We start from the raw sequence: 20,860 nt of genomic DNA on the forward strand, positions 1-20,860 counted from the left end.
TATTTAACCAGGTAGGCTAGTTGAGAACAAGTTCTCATTTGCAACTGCGACCTGGCCAAGATAAAGCATAGCAGTGTGAACAGACAACACAGAGTTGCACATGGAGTAAACAATTAACAAGTCAATAACACAGTAGAACAAAAGGGGAGTCTATATACATTGTGTGCAAAAGGCATGAGGAGGTAGGCGAATAATTACAATTTTGCAGATTAACACTGGAGTGATAAATGATCAGATGGTCATGTACAGGTAGAGATATTGGTGTGCAAAAGAGCAGAAAAGTAAATAAATAAAAACAGTATGGGGATGAGGTAGGTAAAAATGGGTGGGCTATTTACCGATAGACTATGTACAGCTTGCAGCGATTGGTTAGCTGCTCAGATAGCAGATGTTTGAAGTTGGTGAGGGAGATAAAAGTCTCCAACTTCAGCAATTTTTGCAATTCGTTCCAGTCACAGGCAGCAGAGTACTGGAACGAAAGGCGGCCAAATGAGGTGTTGGCTTTAGGGATGATCAGTGAGATACACCTGCTGGAGCGCGTGCTACGGATGGGTGTTGCCATCGTGACCAGTGAACTGAGATAAGGCGGAGCTTTACCAAGCATGGACTTGTAGATGACCTGGAGCCAGTTGGTCTGGCGACGAATATGTAGCGAGGGCCAGCCGACTAGAGCATACAAGTCGCAGTGGTGGGTGGTATAACATGACAAAACGGATGGCACTGTGATAAACTGCATCCAGTTTGCTGAGTAGAGTGTTGGAAGCAATTTTGTAGATGATATCGTCGAGGTTCGGTAGGATAGTCAGTTTTACTAGGATAAGTTTGGCGGCGTGAGTGAAGGAGGCTTTGTTGCGATATAGAAAGCAGACGCTTGATTTGATTTTCGATTGGAGATGTTTGATATGAGTCTGGAAGGAGAGTTTACAGTCTAGCCAGACACCTAGATACTTATAGATGTCCACATATTCAAGGTCGGAACCATCCAGGGTGGTGATGCTGGTCAGGCGTGCGGGTCCAGGCAGCGAACGTTTGAAAAGCATGCATTTGGTTTTACTAGCGTTTAAGAGCAGTTGGAGGCCACGGAAGGAGTGTTGTATGGCATTGAAGCTCGTTTGGAGGTTAGATAGCACAGTGTCCAAGGACGGGCCTGAAGTATATAGAATGGTGTCGTCTGCATAGAGGTTGATCAGGGAATCGCCCGCAGCAAGAGCAACATCATTGATATGTGGCACCCCCATAGAGACTGCCAGAGGACCGGACAGCATGCCCTCCGATTTGACACACTGAACTCTGTCTGCAAAGTAATTGGTGAACCAGGCAAGGCAGTCATCCGAAAAACCGAGGCTACTGAGTCTGCCGATAAGAATATGGTGATTGACAGAGTCGAAAGCCTTGGCAAGGTCGATGAAGACGGCTGCACAGTACTGTCTTTTATCGATGGCGGTTATGATATCGTTTACTACCTTGAGCGTGGCTGAGGTGCACCCCTGACCGGCTCGGAAACCAGATTGCACAGAGGAGAAGGTACGGTGGGATTCGAGATGGTCAGTGACCTGTGTGTTGACTTGGCTTTCGAAGACCTTAGATGGGCAGGGCAGAATGGATATAGGTCTGTAACAGTTTGGGTCCAGGGTGTCTCCCCCTTTGAAGAGGGGGATGACTGCGGCAGCTTTCCAATCCTTGGGGTTCTCAGACGATATGAAAGAGAGGTTGAACAGGCTGGTAATAGGGGTTGCGACAATGGCGGCGGATAGTTTCAGAAATAGAGGGTCCAGATTGTCATGCCCAGCTGATTTGTACGGGTCCAGGTTTTGCAGCTCTTCCAGAACATCTGCTATCTGGATTTGGGTAAAGCTTAGATTGGCATCTAGCTTAGATTGTAGGACTGCCGGGGTGTTAAGCATATCCCAGTTTAGGTCACCTAACAGAACAAACTCTGAAGCTAGATGGGGGGGGTGATCAATTCACAAATGGTGTCCAGGGCACAGCTAGGAGCTGAGGGGGGTCGGTAGCAGGCGGCAACAGTGAGAGACTTATTTCTGGAGAGAGTAATTTTCAAAATGAGTAGTTCGAACTGTTTGGGTATGGACCTGGAAAGTATGACATTACTTTGCAGGCTATCTCTGCAGTAGACTGCAACTCCTCCCCCTTTGGCAGTTCTATCTTGACGGAAAATGTTATAGTTGCGTATGGAAATCTCAGAATTGTTGGTGGCCTTCCTGAGCCAGGATTCAGACACAACAAGGACATCAGGGTTAGCAGAGTGTGCTAAGGCAGTGAGTAAAACAAACTTAGGGAGGAGGCTTCTGATGTTGACATGCATGAAACCAAGGCTTTTTCGATCACAGAAGTCAACAAATGAGGGTGCCTGGGGACATGCAGGGCCTGGGTTTACCTCCACATCACCAGCGGAACAGAGGAGGAGTAGAATGAGGATGCGGCTAAAGGCTATCAAAACTGGTCGCCTAGAGCGTTGGGGACAGAGAATAAAAGGAGCAGATTTCTGGGCATGGTAGAATATATTCAGGGCATAATGCGCAGACGGGTATGGTGGGTTGCGGGTACAGCGGAGGTAAGCCCAGGCACTGGGTGATGATGAGAGAGGTTGTATCACTGGACATGCTGGTTGTAATGGGTGAGGTCACCGCATGTGTGGGAGGTGGGACAAAGGAGGTATAAGGGGTATGAAGAGTGGAACTAGGGGCTCCATTGTAAACTAAAACAATGATAACTAACCTGAACAACAGTATACAAGGCATATTGACATTTGAGAGAGACATACAGCGAGGCATACAGTAATCACAGGTGTTGAATTGGGAGAGCTAGCTAAAACAGTAGCTAAAACAGTAGGTGAGACAACAACAGCTAATCAGCTAGCACAACAACAGCAGGTAAAATGGCGTTGACTAGGCAGGGAGGGTCGGATTAACTACACACAGAGCCTGAGTGCGGCTGGGGCCGACAGATAAAACATAAACAAGCAGAATGGAGTACCGTGATTAATGGACAGTCCAGCATGCATCAGCTATGTAGCCAAGTGATCAGTGTCCAGGGGGCAGCGGTGGGTGGGACAGGGAAGCTGGACTGGCGAGTATTATCCAGGTTTTAAAAAACTGGCTGGCTGTGCCAAAAAATAAAGCCGCTAGCAGTGGCTAACAATGACTAAATAGCTTGTAGCTAGTTAGCTGGTTAGCTTCTGGAGGTTCTTGAGTGTGTTTTAAAAATTAAAAATAATAGCGATTCCGTATCACATTGGGTGAGGCAGCTTACCGGAAGGTATAAACAAATTAAAAATCGAAAAGAGATTGAAAGTAAATATGGGTCCAGTGAGTGTTTGGGATGCGGCGATTCAGACGGTTAGCAGGCCTGTGCTAACAAGCTAACAGTTAGTAGGCCGGGGCTAAACAAGGTAGCAGTTAGCGGACCGGGGCTAAACAAGGTAGCAGTTAGCGGACCGGGGCTAAACAAGCTAGCAGTTAGCAGGCCGAATTAGCAAGCAAGGTGATAGCAAGGGCTAGAAAGTTAGCCTTTGGGGGGCGTCGTGATGGGGTGAGTCTGTTTATGCCTCTTCATGCGGTGACATCGATAGACCGGTCGTGGGTCCGGATATTGTAACCCAGGAGTATGCTTCGGTGGTAGCACAGGAGCTCTGGCCTGGCAAGCTTCAAGCTAAGTGGGTGGAAACGCTAGCCAGGGGTAATCATCCGGGGTTGCGGTTAGCTAGTTAGCTAGTTGTGACGATCAAGCTGAAAATGTTCCGTTTGCGGTGGGAATCCGGTGGGAATCCGGGGATAAAAAAATAATAGGTCCGTTATGCTCTGGTTAGAGTCGCGTTGATCGAACTGGCGAGAGCTTTCCGAGCTAAAGTTTAGCTGATGACCGGTTAGCTGAAGACCTCTAGCAATGGTTTGCTGACTGATAGCTGGTAGTGATAGCTGGTAGTTAGCTGGCTAGCTTCAGTTGAGGGGTTCCGGATCCGAAGTAAATATAAATACTTTAGAAAAATAGCTACATTGGGTGAGGCGGGTTGCAGGAGAGTATTTAGAAGTTGAGGTTTATCAAAATGTTTTAAAAGATATGCGAAGAATTAAAAAACGATATATACAAGGGACACGACACGACAAGACGTCTGACTGCTACGTCATCTTGGATTCAAGAACCAAGTCACAGCACTTATGCAATTAGCCTAAATACTGTCTGATGGCACTTGAAGGAATACTTTGGGAGTTTGGCAAAAGAGTAAGATCAACTCATGGATAACAGTTTTATGTCTCTGCATCCAGTATGAAGGAAGTTAGAGGTAGTTTCATGAGCCGATGCAAACTAGCATTAGCACAATGACTGGAATTCTATGCTACACTACATGAACAAAAGTATTTTAACACCTCATTCCAACATCTCATTCCAAAATCATGGGAATTAATATGGAGGTGGCCCCTTTGCTGCTATAACAGCCTCCACTCCTCTGGTTAGGCTTTCCACTAGATGTTGGAACATTGCTGCTGGGACTTGCTTCCATTCAGCCACGAGCATTAGTGAGGTTGGGCACTGATGTTTGGCAATTAGGCCTGGCTTGCAGTCGGCGTTTCGATTCATCCCAAAGGTGTTCGATGGGGTTGATGTCAGGGCTCTGTGCAGGCCAGCCAAGTTCTTCCACACCAATCTCGACAAACCATTTCTGTACGGACCTTGCTTTGTGCACGGCGCATTGTCATGCTTAAACAGGAAAGTGACTTCCCCCAAACTGTTGCCGCAAAGTTCGAAGCACAGAATGGACTACAATGTCACTGTACGCTGTAGCATTAAGATTTCCCTTCACTGGAACTAAGGGGCCTAGGCAAAATCATGAAAACAGCCCCAGACCATTATTCCTCCTCCTCCAAACTTTTACAGTTGGCACTATGCAGGTAGCGTTGTCCTGCCATTCACCAAACTCAGATTCGTCCGTCGGACTGCCCAATGGCGATTCATCAATCCAGAGAACGTGTTTCCACTGCTTCAGAGGCCAATGTTGGCAAGCTTTACACCATTCCAGACAACGCTTGGCATTATACATGGTGATCTTAGGCTTGTGTGCGGTTTCACAATAGCAGCACTTACATTTGCCCGGGGCAGCTCTAGTAGGGCAGAAATTTGACGAACTGACTTGTTGGAACGGGGGCATCCTATGACAGGGCGACGTTGAAAGTCACTGAGCTCTTCAGTAAGACTAATCTACTGCCAATGTTTGTCTAAGGAGATTGCATCGCTGTGTGCTCTATTTTATACACCTGACAGCAACGGGTGTGGCTGAAATAGCCGAATCCACTCATTTGAAGGGGTGTCCTGCAAGCAGTCACCATAGACTTCCAGTCGATGTGCAAACCCTAGTTTTACAATTACACTAACACTAGTTAGCAACTTCCTTCAAACTGCATGCAGTGACATAAAGACTGTGTCCACAAGTTAATCGGACTCTGGGGAAGTACAGTTGAATTGGAAGTTTACATACACCTTAGCCAAATACATTTAAACTCAGTTTTCACAATTCCTGACATTTAATCCTAGTAACAATTCCCTGTCTTAGGTCAGTTAGGATCACCACTTTATTTTAAGAATGTGAAATGTCAGAATAATAATAGAGAGAAGTATTTATTTCAGCTTTTATTTCTTTCATCACATTCCCAGTGGGTCAGAAGTTTCCATACACTCAATTAGTATTTGGTAGCATTGCCTTTTAAATTGTTTAACTTGGGTCAAACGTTTCAGGTAACCTTCCACAAGCTTCCCACAATAAGTTGGGTGAATTTTGGCCCATTCCTTCTGACAGAGCTGGTGTAACTGAGTTATGTTTGTAGGCCTTTTTGCTCCCACACGCTTTATCAGTTCTGCCCACAAATGTTCTGTGGGCTTGAGGTCAGGGCTTTGTGATGGCTACTCCAATACCTTGACTTTATTGTCTTTAAGCCATTTTGCCACAGCTTTTGAAGTATGACTTCGGGTCATTGTCCATTTGGAAGACACGTTTGCGACTAAGCTTTAACTGATGTCTTGAGATGTTGCTTCAATATATCCGCATTACTTTCCTAACTCATGATGCCATCTATTTTGTGAAGTGCACCAGTCCCTCCTGCAGCAAAGCACGCCCACAACATGATGCTGCCAACCCCGTGCTTTACAGTTGGGATGGTGTTCTTTGGCTTGCAAGCCTCCCCCTTTTTCCTCCTAACATAACTATGGTCATTATGGCCAAACAGTTATATTTTTGTTTCATCAGACCAGAGGACATTTCTCCAAAAAGTACAATCTTTGTCCACATGTGCGGTTGCAAACCATAGACTGGCTTTTTTATGTTGGTTTTGGAGCAGTGGCTTCTTCCTAGCTGAGCGGCTGTTCAGGTTATGTCGATACAGGACTCGTTTTACTGTGGATATAGATACTTTTGTACCTGTTTCCTCCAGCATCTTCACAAGGTCCTTTGCTGTTGTTCTGGGATAGATTTGAACTTGTGACCTCTGAATCAGAGAGGTGCGGGGGGCTGCCATAATCAACATCCACGTCTTCGGCGCTCGGGGAACAGTGGGTTAACTGCCTTGCTCAGGGGCAGAACGACAGATTTTTACCTTGTCAGCTCGGGGATTCGATCCAGCAACCTTTTGGTTACTGGCCCAACGCCCTAAACACTAGGCTACCTGCCGCATAGTCGTAGTTAACTACTAGCAAGCTGGATCACACTATGAACACATTGTCATTAAAATTCTAAATCAAAGTGACTAACCATTCAACAGAGTTTACATTATTTGATTGACCTGATTCACAATTTTTTATCTGACCTCATGGCATCAATGTAACATTTGCTATTTAGTAGACACTTTTATCCAATGAGTGCATAGATTTTCGTATGTTTGGACCCAGCAGAAATCTGACCATCAACCCCTAGCGGTGCTTGTGCCATGCGCTTACTAAATGAGCCACACAGGACCACAATCCCAATGTTGGGATAATGTTTTCCTATGATCGGGGGCTGTGTTTGTCCAATAGGAGTACATAGCCAAGCAGTTTCGCTTCATGCAGAAGCAGATCGGTTATGATGTTCTAGCTGAAGACACTATCACAGCCCTGCTCCACAACAACCGCAAGCTGCTGGAGAAGCACATCACTGCTGCAGAGATAGACACCTTCGTCAGCCTCGTCAGGAAGAACCGGGAGCCCAGTGTGTGTGTGTGTGTGTATGTGTATGTACAGTACCGGTCAATAGTTTGGACACACCTATTCATTCAAGGATTTTTATTTTATTTTTACTATTTTCTACATTGTAGAATAATAGTGAAGACATCAACACTAGGAAATAATGCATATGGAATCATGTAGTAAACAAAAAGTGTTAAACAAATCCAATATATTTTATATTTGAGATTCTTCAAAGTAGCCACACACTCTTGGCATTCCCTCAACCAGATTCATGAGGTAGTCACCTGGAATGCATTCAATTAACAGGTTTGCCTTGTTAAAAGTTATTTTGTTGAATTTATTTATTTATTATTGCATTTGAGCCAATCAATTGTGTTGTGACAAGGTAGTGGTAGTCTACAGGAGATTTTACCCTATTTGGTAAAATAACAAGTCCCATATCATAGCAAGAACAGCTCAAATAAGCGAAGAGAAACGGCAGTACATCATTACTTTAAGACATTAAGATCAGTCAATGAGGAAAGTTTCAAGAACTTTGAAAGTTTCTTCAAGTGCAGGCACAAAAACCATCAAGCACTATGATGAAACTCTCATGGGGACCGCCACAGGAAAGAAAGACAGAGTTACCTCTGCTGCAGAGTTCATTAGAGTTAACAGTCTCAGAAATTGCTGCCCAAATAAATGCTTCACAGAGTTCAAGTAACAGACACATCTCAACATCAACTGTTCAGAGGAGACTGTGTGAATCAGGCCTTCATGTTCGAATTGCTGCAAAGAAACCACTACGAGAGGACACCAATAATAAGAAGAGAGTTGCTTGGGCCAAGAAACACGAGCAATGGACATCAGACCGGTGGAAATCGGTCCTTTAGTCTGATGAGACCAAATTTGAGATTCTTGGTTCCAACCGCTGTGTCTTTGGGAATTCAAGGCACACTTAAGCAACATGGCTACCACAGCATTCTGCAGCGTAACACCATCACATTTGGTTTGCCCATAGTGGGACTATCGTTCGTTTTTCAACAGGAAAATGACCGAACACACCTCCAGGCTGTGTAAGGGCTAACATCCGGCGCCAACAGAGATGGCCACCACGCTTCGCGTTCTTAGGAAACTATGCAGTATTTTGTTTTTTTTACCTGTTATTTCTTACATTGTTACCCCAGGAAATCTTAGGTTTTATTACATACAGTCGGGAGGAACTATTGGATATAAGAGCAACATCAACTCACCATCATTACGACCAGGAATATGACTTTCCCAAAGATCCTCTGTTTGGCCTACCACACAAGACAATGGATCGGATCCCAGCCGGCGACCCAAAACAACGGTGCCACAGACGGAGCGGTCTTCTGGTCAGGCTCTGTAGACTGGCACATCACGCACCGCTCCCGAGCATACTACTCGCCAATGTCCAGTCTCTTGACAACAAGGTAGACGAAATCCGAGCTAGGGTTGCCTTCCAGAGAGACATCAGAGACTGTAACGTTCTTTGATTCACGGAAACATGGCTCACTCGAGACAAGCTATCGGAGTCTGTACAGCCAGCTGGTTTCTTCACGCATCACGCCGACAGAAACAACCATCTCTCTGGTAAGAAGAAGAGTGGGGGTGTATGCCTTATGATTAACGAGACGTGGTGTGATCATAACAACATACAGGAACTCAAGTCCTTTTGTTCACCTGACTTAGAATTCCTCACAATCAAATTCCTACCGCATTATCTACCAAGAAAATTCTCTTCGATCATAATCACAGTCGTATACACCCCCCCCAAGCAGACACATGGACGGCCCTGAACGAACTTCATTTGACTCTATGTAAACTGGAAACCACATATCCTGAGGCTGCATTTATTGTAGCTATGGATTTTAACAAGGCTAATCTGAAAACAAGGCTCTGTAAATTTTATCAGCATATCGATTGCACGACCCGGGTTGGCAAAACCCTGGATCATTGTTATTCTAACTTCCGTGACGTATATAAGGACCTCCCCCGTCCTCCTTTTGGAAAAGCTGACCACAACTACATTTTGTTACTCTCAGCCTATAGACAGAAATTAAAACAGGAAGCACCTGTGTTCAGTTCTGTTCAACGCTGGACCGACCAATCGGATTCTATGCTTCAAGATTGCTTCGATCATGTGGACTGGGATATGTTCCGCATAGCGTCGAACAACAACATCAATGATGAATATGCTGATTCGGTGAGCGAGTTATTAGCAAGTCCATCGGTGATGTTGTACCCACAGCGTCTTTTAAAATATTCCCCAACCAGAAACCGTGGATTGATGACAGCATTCGCGCAAAACTGAAAGCGTGAACCACTGCTTTTAATCAAGGCAAGGTGACTGGAAACATGACCGAATACAAACAGTGTAGCTATTCACTCCGCAAGGCAATCAAACAAGCTAAGCGTCAGTATAGAGACTAAGTGGAGTAGCAATTCAACGGCTCAGACACGTGAGATGTGGCAGGGTCTACAGCCAATCACGGACTACAAGAGAAAAACCAGCCCTGTCGCGGACCACGATGTCTTGCTCCCAGACAAACTAAACAACTTCTTTGCTCTCTTTGAAGACAATACAGTGCCACTGACACGGCCCGCTACCAAAACTTGCGGTATCTCCTTCACTGCAGCCGACGTGAGTAAAACATTTAAGTGTTAACCCTCGCAAGGCTGCAGGCCCAGATGGCATCCCCAGCCGCGCCCTCAGAGCATGCGTAGACCAGTTGGCTGGTGTGTTTACGGACATATTCAATCAATCCTTATCCCAGTCTGCTGTTCCCACATGCTTCAAGAGGGCCACCATTGTTCCTGTTCCCAAGAAAGCTAAGGTAACTGAGCTAAATGACTACCGCCCCGTAGCACTCACTTCCATCATCATGAAGTGCTTTGAGAGACTAGTCAAGGACCATATCACCTCCACCCTACCTGACACCCTTGACCCACTCCAATCTGCTTTACCGCCCCAATAGGTCCACAGACGACGCAATCGTCATCACACTGCACACTGCCTTAACCCATCTGGAAAAGAGGAATACCTATGTGTGAATGCTGTTCATCGACAACAGCTAAGCATTTAACACCATAGTACCCTCCAAACTCGTCATTAAGCTCTGGACCCTGGGTCTCGACCCCGTCCTGTGCAACTGGGTCCTGGACTTCCTGACGGGCCGCCCCCAGGTGGTGAGGGTAGGTAACAACATATCTATTCCGCTGATCCTCAACGTTGGGGCCCCACAAGGATGCGTTCTCAACCCTCTCCTGTACTCCCTGTTCACCAATGATTGCGTGGCCATGCACGTCTCCAACTCAATCATCAAGGTTGCAGACGACACTACAGTGGTAGGCTTGATTACCAACAACGACGAGACGGCCTACAGGAAGGAGGTGAGGGCCCTCGGAGTGTGGTGTCAGGAAAATAACCTCACACTCAATGTCGGCTTGTCATCAAAAACACTCACAAACTTTTACAGATGCACAATCGAGAGCATCCTGTTGGGCTGTATCACCGCCTGGTACTGCTCCGCCCACAACCGTAAGGCTCTCTAGAGTGTAGTGAGGTCTGCAAACCGCATCACCGGGTGCAAACTACCTGCCCTCCAGGACACCTACACCAACCGATGTCACAGGAAGGCCAAAAGATCATCAAGGACAACAACCACCCGAGCCACTGCCTGTTCATTACACTATCATCCAGAAGGCAAGTTCAGTACAGGTGCATCAAAGCGGGGACCGAGAGACTTAAAAACAGCTTCTATCTCAATGCCATCAGGCTGTTGAACAGCCATCACTAACATTGAGTGGGTGTGAATACCAACATACTGACTCAACTCTAGCCATTTTAATAATGGAAAAATGTATGTAATAAATGTATCACTAGCCACTTTAAACAATGCCACTTTATATAATGTTTACATACCCTACATTACTCATCTCATATGTGTATATACTGTACTCTATACCATCTACTGCATCTTGCCTATGCCGTTCAGCCATCACTTATTCATATATTTTTATGTACATATTATTGTTCATTCCTTTACACTTGTGTGTATAAGGTAGTTGTTGTGAAATTGTTAGGTTAGATTACTTGTTAGATATTACTGCATGGTCGGAACTAGAAGTACAAGCATTTCGCTACACTCGCATTAACATCTGCTAACCATGTGTATGTGACAAATAAAATTAGATTTGAAGGAGAGTGTTACATCAGATGACCTGGCCTTCACAATCATCCGACCTCAACCCAATTGAGGTGGTTTGGGATGAGTTGGACTCTTGCAGAGTGAATGAAAAGCAGCCAACAAGTGCTCAGCATATGTGGGAACTCCTTCAGGACTGTCAGAAAAACATTCCAGGTGAAGCTGGTTGAGAGAATGCCAAGAGTGTCCTAAGCTGTCATCAAGGCAGAATCTCAAATATAAAATATTTACCTCTTATTTTTTTGCTTACTACATGATTCCATATGTGTTATTTCATAGTTTTGATGTATTCACTGTTATTCTACAATGTAGAAATAAAGAAACCCATTTGACTGGTATTATATGTGATCACTGTGCATGATCACATGTTTGTGTGTGCAGTACATGTTTTTGGTACATATTTTAGGGTGTTAATTTGCATGTCTTGATATCGGTCTGTATGCTCTTTATAGCCAGATATATTAATGTCTTCTATGTAATTGAATTGAAGACATCAAGGTAGTAAAACAATGGAGTGTATTTTAAGCTGCTTAAGGTCAGATGGTATGTTTTCCTGTGTCATCTAATTCCTGTGTCATCTAATTGTGGTCAAGTTAAGATTTTGAGGAATTTTTTATTGGCGACTAATCATAGGTTTACAGAAACGTGTTTTTGTGTACATGTGAATGTCTTTGTCCATTGAATGATCTGATCTGTGTGTGTCTTCCAGGTTCCTGGACTACCTGTCTGACTTGTGTGTGTCTATGAACAAGTCTATCCCTGTAACCCAGGAGCTCATCTGTAACGCAGTCCTGGACCCCACCAACGGAGACATCCTCATAGAGACTAAGTACGCCTCCTCGCCTCTCCATTCCTCTCCTCTTTTCCTTTGAGGAATCAATCAATACCTTATAGAAACATATTTTCTAAACATTTAACAATATCCAGTGGTTGTTGTTCTCTAGTCTATCACAGGTTGTTCTAGTATGGCAGATAAAGAGCTCGATATTCAGTGTAGTACTACTCTCTTTAGTGAAGTGTGTTCAGTTGGATTTATTTCAGTTGTACAGATCAAGTTGCTCAACGTGACAATATGATGGAGTGTTTACTCCTGGAGCACCCACACGGTGACCTTGAGCTCTACAGAACAATGAGTCCTCATGGTTGTCCTAATGGACCTGCCTAACTACAGTGCCTTCAGAAAGTATTCACACCCCTTGACTTTTTCCACATTACCATGACACATGCAGCACAGGGTGGTCCAGCCTGCACACACAACCAGGTTTATGGTTAATAATATATGGTATGGTCATTTAGCAATATACAGTGCCTTCAGAAAAGGCACATTTTGATGTGTTACGGCCTGAATTTAAAATTAATTAAATGTAGATTTTTTTTGTCGCTGGCCTACACACAATACCCCATATCAAAGTGGAATGTTTTTCAAAATGTTTACAAATTAATTAAAACAGCTGAAATGTCTTGAGTCAATAAGTATTCAACCCCTTTGTTATGGCAATCCTAAATAAGTTAAAGAGTAAAAATATGCTTAACAAGTCACATAACAAATTAAATTGACTCACATGATGACTACCTCAGCTCTGTATCCCACACACAATTATCTGTAATATCCCTCAGTCGAGCAGTGAAATTCAACCACAAAGACCAGGGAGGGTTTCCAATGCTTCACAAAGAAGGGCACCTATTGGTAGATGGGTAAAAAGGAAAAAAGCAGACATTGAATATCCCTTTGAGGATGGTGAAGTTATTAATTACACCTTGGATTGTTTATCAATAGACCCAGTCACTACAAAGATCAATACACCCAGTCCTTCCTAACTCAGTTGCCGGAGAGGAAGGAAACAACTCAGGGATTTCACCATGAGGCCAGTGGTGAATTTAAAATAATTATAGAGTTTATTGGCTGTGATATGAGAGAAGTGAGGATGGATCAACGTTGTAGTTACTCCACATTACTATCCTAATTGACAGAGTGAAAATAAGGAAGCCTGCATAGAATAAAACATATTCTAAAACATGATTCCTGTTTACAACAAGGCGCTAAAGTAATATTGCAAAATAAAAATGCAAAAAATTGGTAATGCAATCTCCTGAATACAAAGTGTTACTTTTGGGGCAAATCATATACAGCACATTACTGAGTACCACTCCATATGTTCAGTCATAGTGGTGGCTACATCATTCTGTGGGTATGCTTGTAATCGTTAAGGACTGGGGAGATTTTCAGGATAAAAAATAAACAGAATGGAGCTAAGCACAGACAAAATCTTAGAGGAAAACCTGTATCAGTCTGCTTTACACCAGACACTGTGAGAGGAATTCACCTTTCAGCAGGACAATAACCTACAACACAAGGCCAAATCTACACGGGAGTTGCTTACCAAGAAGAGGGTGAATGTTCCTGACTGGCAGAGGTAAAGTTTTGACTTAAATCTGCTTGAGAATCTATGTCAAATCCTGAAAATGGTTGTCTAGCAATGATCAACGACCAATTTGATAGAGCTTGAAGAATTTTGGAAAGAATAATGGGAAAATGTTGCACACTCCAGGTATGGAAAGCTTTTAGACTTACTCAGAAAGATGCCAAATGTGGCTCTACGAAGTATTGACTCAGGTGTGTGAAATTTATTAATTAGATATTTCTCTATTTCATTTTCAATAGATTTTCAATCATTTCTAAAATCATGTTTTCACTGTGTCATTATAGGGTATTGTGTGTAGATACTTTGAATTTGAGCTGTAACTCAACACAATGTGGAATAAGTCAAGGGGCATGAATACTTTCTGAAGGCACTGTAGTAGAGAACAACATGTAGCCATTCAGTAAACGTCTGTTCTTTCAGACAAAAAAATGCTTGACGATTGCAAAACACTTAATATCTCCATGTGTGCCATGGCTGCATTCATTTGTACCTATGTGTTCTGTTCTCAGTGCTACACAAATGAAGAGGCAGGTTTACCCCTCTCAGAACTCCATGTGAAGCTTTTTGGTTCAACCAAAGTGTATTCCTGAGCTATAAGAGGCCGATGACGGGGATTAAGGCAGCCCCCCGCACCTCTCTGATTCAGAGTGGTTGAGTTAAATGAGGAAGACACATTTCAATTGAATGTATTCAGTTGTGCAACTGACTAGCTCGGTGTCCCCCCTTTCCCCTAAATGTGTTAGTAGTGTGAATCGTCACGCCAGCATGTTTGTATGTACCTCAAGGATGGTCAACTGGCTGTGTGTGCAGGCTTTTATTCTAGCCCAGCTCCAACACACCTGATTCAGCTAATCTGCGTTTGGTCTTCAATTTAGACCACATTTACTTTACCAGTGTTTCCGAGCAGGGCTGGTACAAGACTGGTGCTGTCCAGGTTTGAGATCAAATATTGTTTCCACTCCCTGAATAGTCATGGTTGTGATTGGTGATTGGGTATCTGAACCTAGATCTGTGGCTAGAGGGCTTAGCACTATTCCTCTCCTCCCCAGACTGGTGCGGTCTAAGTTTTGAAATCAGGGCTGCGATTCAAACTCATAAAAGACCCCCTCGCCTTATGCCTTTGAGGGAATCCCCGTCAACATCTTTGAGGGTGGACCAAATGATTAGCCAAGCAAGGGAAGTTTGTAACGTAAGCCCCTCAGTCCTCGTTTTTAGTTGAGTTTGCGAGTGTACGATTATGTTCACTCCGGGGCCTGAATCTCCCCATAATTCAATTCGCAACGATTGTACATCCGCTAAGAAAAGTCTGCCAAACTTAAAAACAACATCAATGGAGAAGTCAACATACAAGTGTAAGTAAAAAGGTTAGAAATTGTGCTACTAATGCACACGACGGCACAAACACGTATCGTTAAAGTGATTATGTTTTTGTTTGGTTAGCTTTTGGAAATTGTAGAAATAAAAAAATGTCCTTCTTCAGAAGTTCCAGCTAGGCAGGCTAACGCTAGTTAGCTAATTAATTTGCTAGCTATCATACAGTAGGCATATATTAATAATTATATAGTTAATATAAGTGGACATGCAATCATAATTGACTGTAGCGCATATAAAGCACCCACAAGCTACCTGTGGCTGAAAACGTTATCACGGTGGGATGAACAAGTGATGAATTTCCGGGTAAGGGTGGTCCATTTAAAAGTCATTCCTTCCTCCCTCGCCCCTTGCCCTGCAAGTGTATACTCGCCACACTTCATGATACGTCATCAGAAGTGTCCACTTAATTTGAGGGCTAAGGGGATAGGGTGTGTCTCTTAAGTGTTTGGACTGCTGGCCAAATGTTGTTTCCCCTCTGATAATTATTGCTGATAGGGTAATCTGATCCTAGATCTGTTCTTATAGGGATGACTTCTTCTCCCCTCCCCAGATTGGTGCTGTCAAGATTTGAGATTGAGGAAGCGTCCATCGGAGAGAACTCAGTGGAGTCTGAGGAGGACGAGGAGGAGGTGTGGCTATTCTGGAAGGACAGCAGTAAGGAGATCAGAAGTAAGAGCATCAGAGAACTTGCCCAGGATGCCAAGGAGGGCGCCAAGGAGGACCAAGAGGTGGTCAGCTACTACAGGTTAGAAACAACACCATGCCTTTTCTCCTCTTTACTGTCTGTGACTGTAGACGATGAATAACTTCTGTGTTGGTCGAGATGCTAGTATGTGTGTATGTGGGTTTCATCCTTGCTTTTGTAAATGGGGTCCTGTACATTGGGAGTGGATGAGGTAAGTACCCACCCCCTCTCCCCTTAGAAGTTCCTATGAGTACTTGGAAAAGTTCCAATATAAATGAAATCATTCATAATCCACCTTTATTCTGAAACTAATGATGTGAATTGATTATTAAAGTACCAGGAAGTAGAGAACCAGCATGCACCATTAACCTTTCTGTTTGTTGTCTCCCTCCTTGCCTCTGTGTCTCTAAATGTCTAAGCAGTGATGCCCCTGTCCCTACTCCTCTTTCTCCCAGGTACCAGCTGAACCTGTTTGCGCGGATGTGTCTGGATCGTCAGTATTTGGCCATCAATAAGATCTCTGGCCAGCTGGACGTGGACTTGATCCTGCGCTGCATGTCTGATGAGGACCTGCCTTACGACCTGCGCGCTTCCTTCTGCCGAATGATGCTGCACATGCATGTGGACCGCGACCCCCAGGAACAGGTCACGCCTGTAAAGTATGCCCGCCTATGGTCTGAGATCCCCTCTGAGATCGCCATTGACGAGTGAGTGGCAGGGCCGACAGCCTATCAGGGTTGGGGAAAGGATTTAGTAGCTGGGACAATGGTCTATCAGGGTTGAGGAAAGGAATGACTAGCATGTCCATTGGCCATCAGGAATGGAGTAAGTGGAGTGAAGGAGTGAATACAATGTAGCCTTATAGCCTTATCAGTCTTGTGTAGTGTGAGAGTAGCATTAACATGGTAAGAGTTACAGAGTCATAAGTTGTCACCTGTCCCCTACCTGTATCCCTTGGTCCCAGCTATGACAACGACGGTACATCCAAGGATGAGATCAAGGAGCGTTTTGCCCTGACCATGGAGTTTGTCGAGAACTACCTAAGAGACGTGGTGTGTCAGAGCTTCCCATTCTCCGACAAGGAGAAGAACAAACTCACCTTCGAGGTAATTGGCCATAGCAGAATGAGTCTCAGTAGGACTAGGATTAGCACTAGCTTTGTTCTCGCTTCCCATCTCTTTTGGTCTGTTCCCAGGTAGTGAATCTATCCAGGAACCTCATCTACTTTGGCTTCTACAACTTCAGTGACCTGCTGAGGCTAACCAAGATCCTACTGGCCATCCTGGACTGTGTCCACGTCAGCACCATCTTCCCCATCAACAAGCTGGAGAAGGGAGACGAGACTAAAGGTAGGACACAGTAACACACTGCCCCCCAGAGGGGTGAAATATCAAACATCAGTGGGGCTTGAATAGTTTTGCAAATTTCCAGAAACATTCCTAAAGTTCCCAGGTTTTTCTCAGAGATTCTGGGATTTTGCAACCCTGAGCTTGAGCATTATTCACCCCATGGCCAACAAAGGACCGAACAATTGTGCTCTCTAATGGAAAGAATACTGTATTTAAAAATTTTTTTTTTTACTTTTGTGATTTACTAAGAAAAGGCTGTATGCTTTTTAAGTAGTATGTGTTCAGGAAGTGGAAATGTGTCTAATAAGCTATAAGACGTTTGTTAATGGATATTTATATTTTGTGTTTTAAGTTCAGTTTTACTTGGTGTTTTCACTGTTACACACAATGGTTGGCCCAATCATGTGTGCCTGCGTGCATTTCCAGGCAGTAATGTGATGCGCTCCATCCACGGAGTGGGGGAGCTGATGACCCAGGTGGTCCTGAGAGGAGGGGGTTTCCTGCCTACCAACCCCATCAACCCCCCCAACGGGGACCAGGTCAAGACACAAACAGAGCCGGAGAAACAGGACATCCTTGTCATGGACACCAAGCTCAAGATCATAGAGATACTACAGGTAGAAAGACACACACACACACACACACACACACACACACACACACACACACACACACACACACACACACACACACACACACACACACACACACACACACACACACACACACACACACACACACACACACACACACACACACACACACACACACACACAAAATCACTATCGATGCATACATGCAGTGGACATACTGTATACACTCCTATGCAAATGTCCCTCCCCAAAACTTGGTTCCCCTCCTTAACCCCAACCACTCATTCATAACCCCCATTGCTTATCCTAATATAATCCCTCTACTATACAATAGTCTTACTCATTTAGTATGTGTCATGTTCCTCCCGTCTCAATGCAGTTCATTCTGAATGTGCGACTGGACTACCGGATCTCCTGTCTGCTGTGTATCTTTAAGAGGGAGTTTGATGAGAGCAACTCCCAATCTGATCTGTCTATAGCAGGAACCCACGAGGGACCAAACAACATGCCAGGTGGGAGAAGAAATCATCTTATGGCAGCCATCACTTGGTGTGACACCTCTTTGTGTGTTACTAAGGTCACTGAATTGTTTTCTCAGGAGCTCTGGACTTTGAGAACATAGAGGAGCAGGCAGAGGGGATATTTGGTGGAAGGTAACTGTTGTGATATGCTAAACCTACAACAATTAGTCAGGCTCATTTCAGTTCATTTTTCTTACTTGGCATGGCCAATTCAGTTTGTCGTTTGTGAATGTGTTGAAATATGTGTGCTTGCGTGCCCACACCCAGTGAGGAGAACACCCCGTTGGACCTAGATGACGATGGTGGTAGGACCTTCCTGAGGGTCCTGCTCCACCTGACCATGCATGACTACCCTCCCCTGGTGTCCCGAGCCCTCCACCTGCTCTTCAGACACTTCAGCCAGAGACAGGAGGTTCTACAGGCCTTCAAACAGGTACTCTACTGCTACCCACCCACCATACAACTAGTATACTGTACATAGTAATGATGCATGGGCCAGGGATCTTTATGATACGCATCTGACCTGCAGTAAAAAAAAAACTTAAACCGCCTAATGTAATATAATAGAAACGATGACCCACATCTCATTTAAAGTAGCCAATTCTAAATGCATGAGTAGATTGTATAAACAGAAAGACCAGGGTTTTGAGCTGATTCATGAATCACAAAAGCATACCCATTAGCTATACTAATTTGCAGAGGTGGGACACAGTCATTGTTTTACAAGTCACAAGTAAGTCTCAAGTCTTAGCACTCAAGTCTCAAGTCAAGAACGACAAGTCGGTCCTAAACAAGTCATAATGTGCTCTTCACCAAATGTAATACCATTTCATAAGTGTAATAGTTTGTATAATAAATGTACGCAAATCACGAATGCTTTTAAAAATGTATATATTTATTACTTTCCAAATAAACTTTATATTTCCATGGAAATACCTGGGTAGCCATGAGAAAGACCCGCCCCCCCATAGTGATCGACTACTGAGGATCGGGGTGCAATCGGGGGCTCAATAGTGCAATGTAGGCTTGTACACAATCACCCAACCTTAACACACACACATACACACCCTCTCTGTGTGGTTACAGTAGGCTAACGTATGTTAATGGTTTCAGGAACAGCAGTAACATCAGGCAGGATTTAGGCTACCAACAGCCTAGCCAGTTGTAGCTCAATCTTGGGTGCAATGATCATGTTCCCGCACTGACTGACTGTGTGGAGGCTCATTGATTTAACGTTACGTTAGCCTACATGCTACACTAGCAAAGTTATATAAAGCTGTTAGCTATATTAGCCACGACTTACCGTTCTTTGTGCAGCTTCAAATGTCGAACAAATTTGGAAGTTGTTGCACCTCCGTCTGTAATGTTCTTCCTGCATGTTTTCCAAGTTGCAATCCATTTTTGTTGATACAGCGTAGTCTTTATTTCCGAAAATAATAATTTTGGGTATCATCTTTCCAAGGGCCCCATCTGAATTCACCTGCCGATGTTCCTCTGCACTGCCCAACACAACTTTTTCTCAGCTGGCACAATGTGATTGGCTGCTGTCCGATTCAAACTGTAATCCCTTAAATGAAGAGTTGATGCGCTGCAAACTTTTTTTAATAGCATCATTTTTAATATTTGGGCTTGGGGAAGGTATCAAGTCAGTCCAAGTCATGTGACTCAAGTCCACACCTCTGCTTATTTGGACATATTGTTATGCACTTATTGTGTGTTTTTCTGAATACGAACGTCTGCTAAATTACTAAAATGTTAAATGTAGTCCTATTAGTCATACTGTCATACATACAGAATAGTCATACCATTACACTGTAGCCTACCAATGACCCCATTACTCACTTACCTAATATTCTTAGAGTAATTCCAATTATCCTAACAGACTATAAGTACCCGGTAGGGCTTTAGTCATGCTTGACCAGTAAATTACTTCATGACCTGACCAGGAAAACCTGTAGATATACACTCCAACTAGGGCCCAGAGTTGATCCTTGTCCAGTCACATGACCAGGTAAAACTCTTGTTGGTCTCTAATCATAAACACCATGCAACCATCCAAAATCTGGTATCCTCCATACTGGTGTCCTACCGGTGGGTTGCCCATGCCTCCAGGTCCAGTTGCTGGTGACCAGTCAGGATGTGGAGAACTACAAACAGATCAAGTCAGACCTGGACCAGCTACGCTCCATTGTGGAGAAGTCTGAGCTGTGGGTCTACAAGAGACTGGGGCCAGACGAGGGCATGGACACTGGGGAACACTCTGCCGAGTCTCAACACAAGAAGGTACGGTAGTAGTCAGAGAAGGTACAGTAGTCGATTCAGATTCAGAGTGTTTGATAGGCACATGTACAGGGTTGCAGGTGTGATTGCAGGGTACAGTGAAAATCTTAGGCTTTGAGCAACATGCAGGACTCTAATAGTTCAATAAGGTACGGTAGTAGTCCAAGAAGGTACGGTAGTAGTCCAAGAAGGTACGGTAGTAGTCCAAGAAGGTACGGTAGTAGTCCAAGAAGGTACGGTAGTAGTCCAAGAAGGTA

General features: G+C 44.2%; 1 protein-coding gene across 3 annotated transcripts in view; it reads left to right on the forward strand.

Annotated features, from left to right (window-relative positions):
- Positions 1-20,860, forward strand: part of LOC124031230 (inositol 1,4,5-trisphosphate receptor type 1-like) — a 189,796-nt gene that overhangs the window by 43,967 nt on the left and 124,969 nt on the right. For all 3 annotated transcript variants that reach the window (XM_046342257.1, XM_046342258.1, XM_046342259.1), the window contains exons 17-27: positions 7,021-7,189; positions 12,084-12,207; positions 15,726-15,920; positions 16,316-16,567; positions 16,825-16,966; positions 17,056-17,209; positions 17,636-17,826; positions 18,182-18,314; positions 18,401-18,455; positions 18,591-18,756; positions 20,436-20,606. In XM_046342257.1, coding sequence (XP_046198213.1) covers positions 7,021-7,189; positions 12,084-12,207; positions 15,726-15,920; positions 16,316-16,567; positions 16,825-16,966; positions 17,056-17,209; positions 17,636-17,826; positions 18,182-18,314; positions 18,401-18,455; positions 18,591-18,756; positions 20,436-20,606 — 1,752 coding nt within the window. The remainder of the gene's footprint in view (positions 1-7,020; positions 7,190-12,083; positions 12,208-15,725; positions 15,921-16,315; positions 16,568-16,824; positions 16,967-17,055; positions 17,210-17,635; positions 17,827-18,181; positions 18,315-18,400; positions 18,456-18,590; positions 18,757-20,435; positions 20,607-20,860) is intronic.

This window comes from Oncorhynchus gorbuscha, linkage group LG03 (genome assembly GCF_021184085.1).
Source record: "Oncorhynchus gorbuscha isolate QuinsamMale2020 ecotype Even-year linkage group LG03, OgorEven_v1.0, whole genome shotgun sequence".
Lineage (NCBI taxonomy): Eukaryota > Metazoa > Chordata > Actinopteri > Salmoniformes > Salmonidae > Oncorhynchus > Oncorhynchus gorbuscha.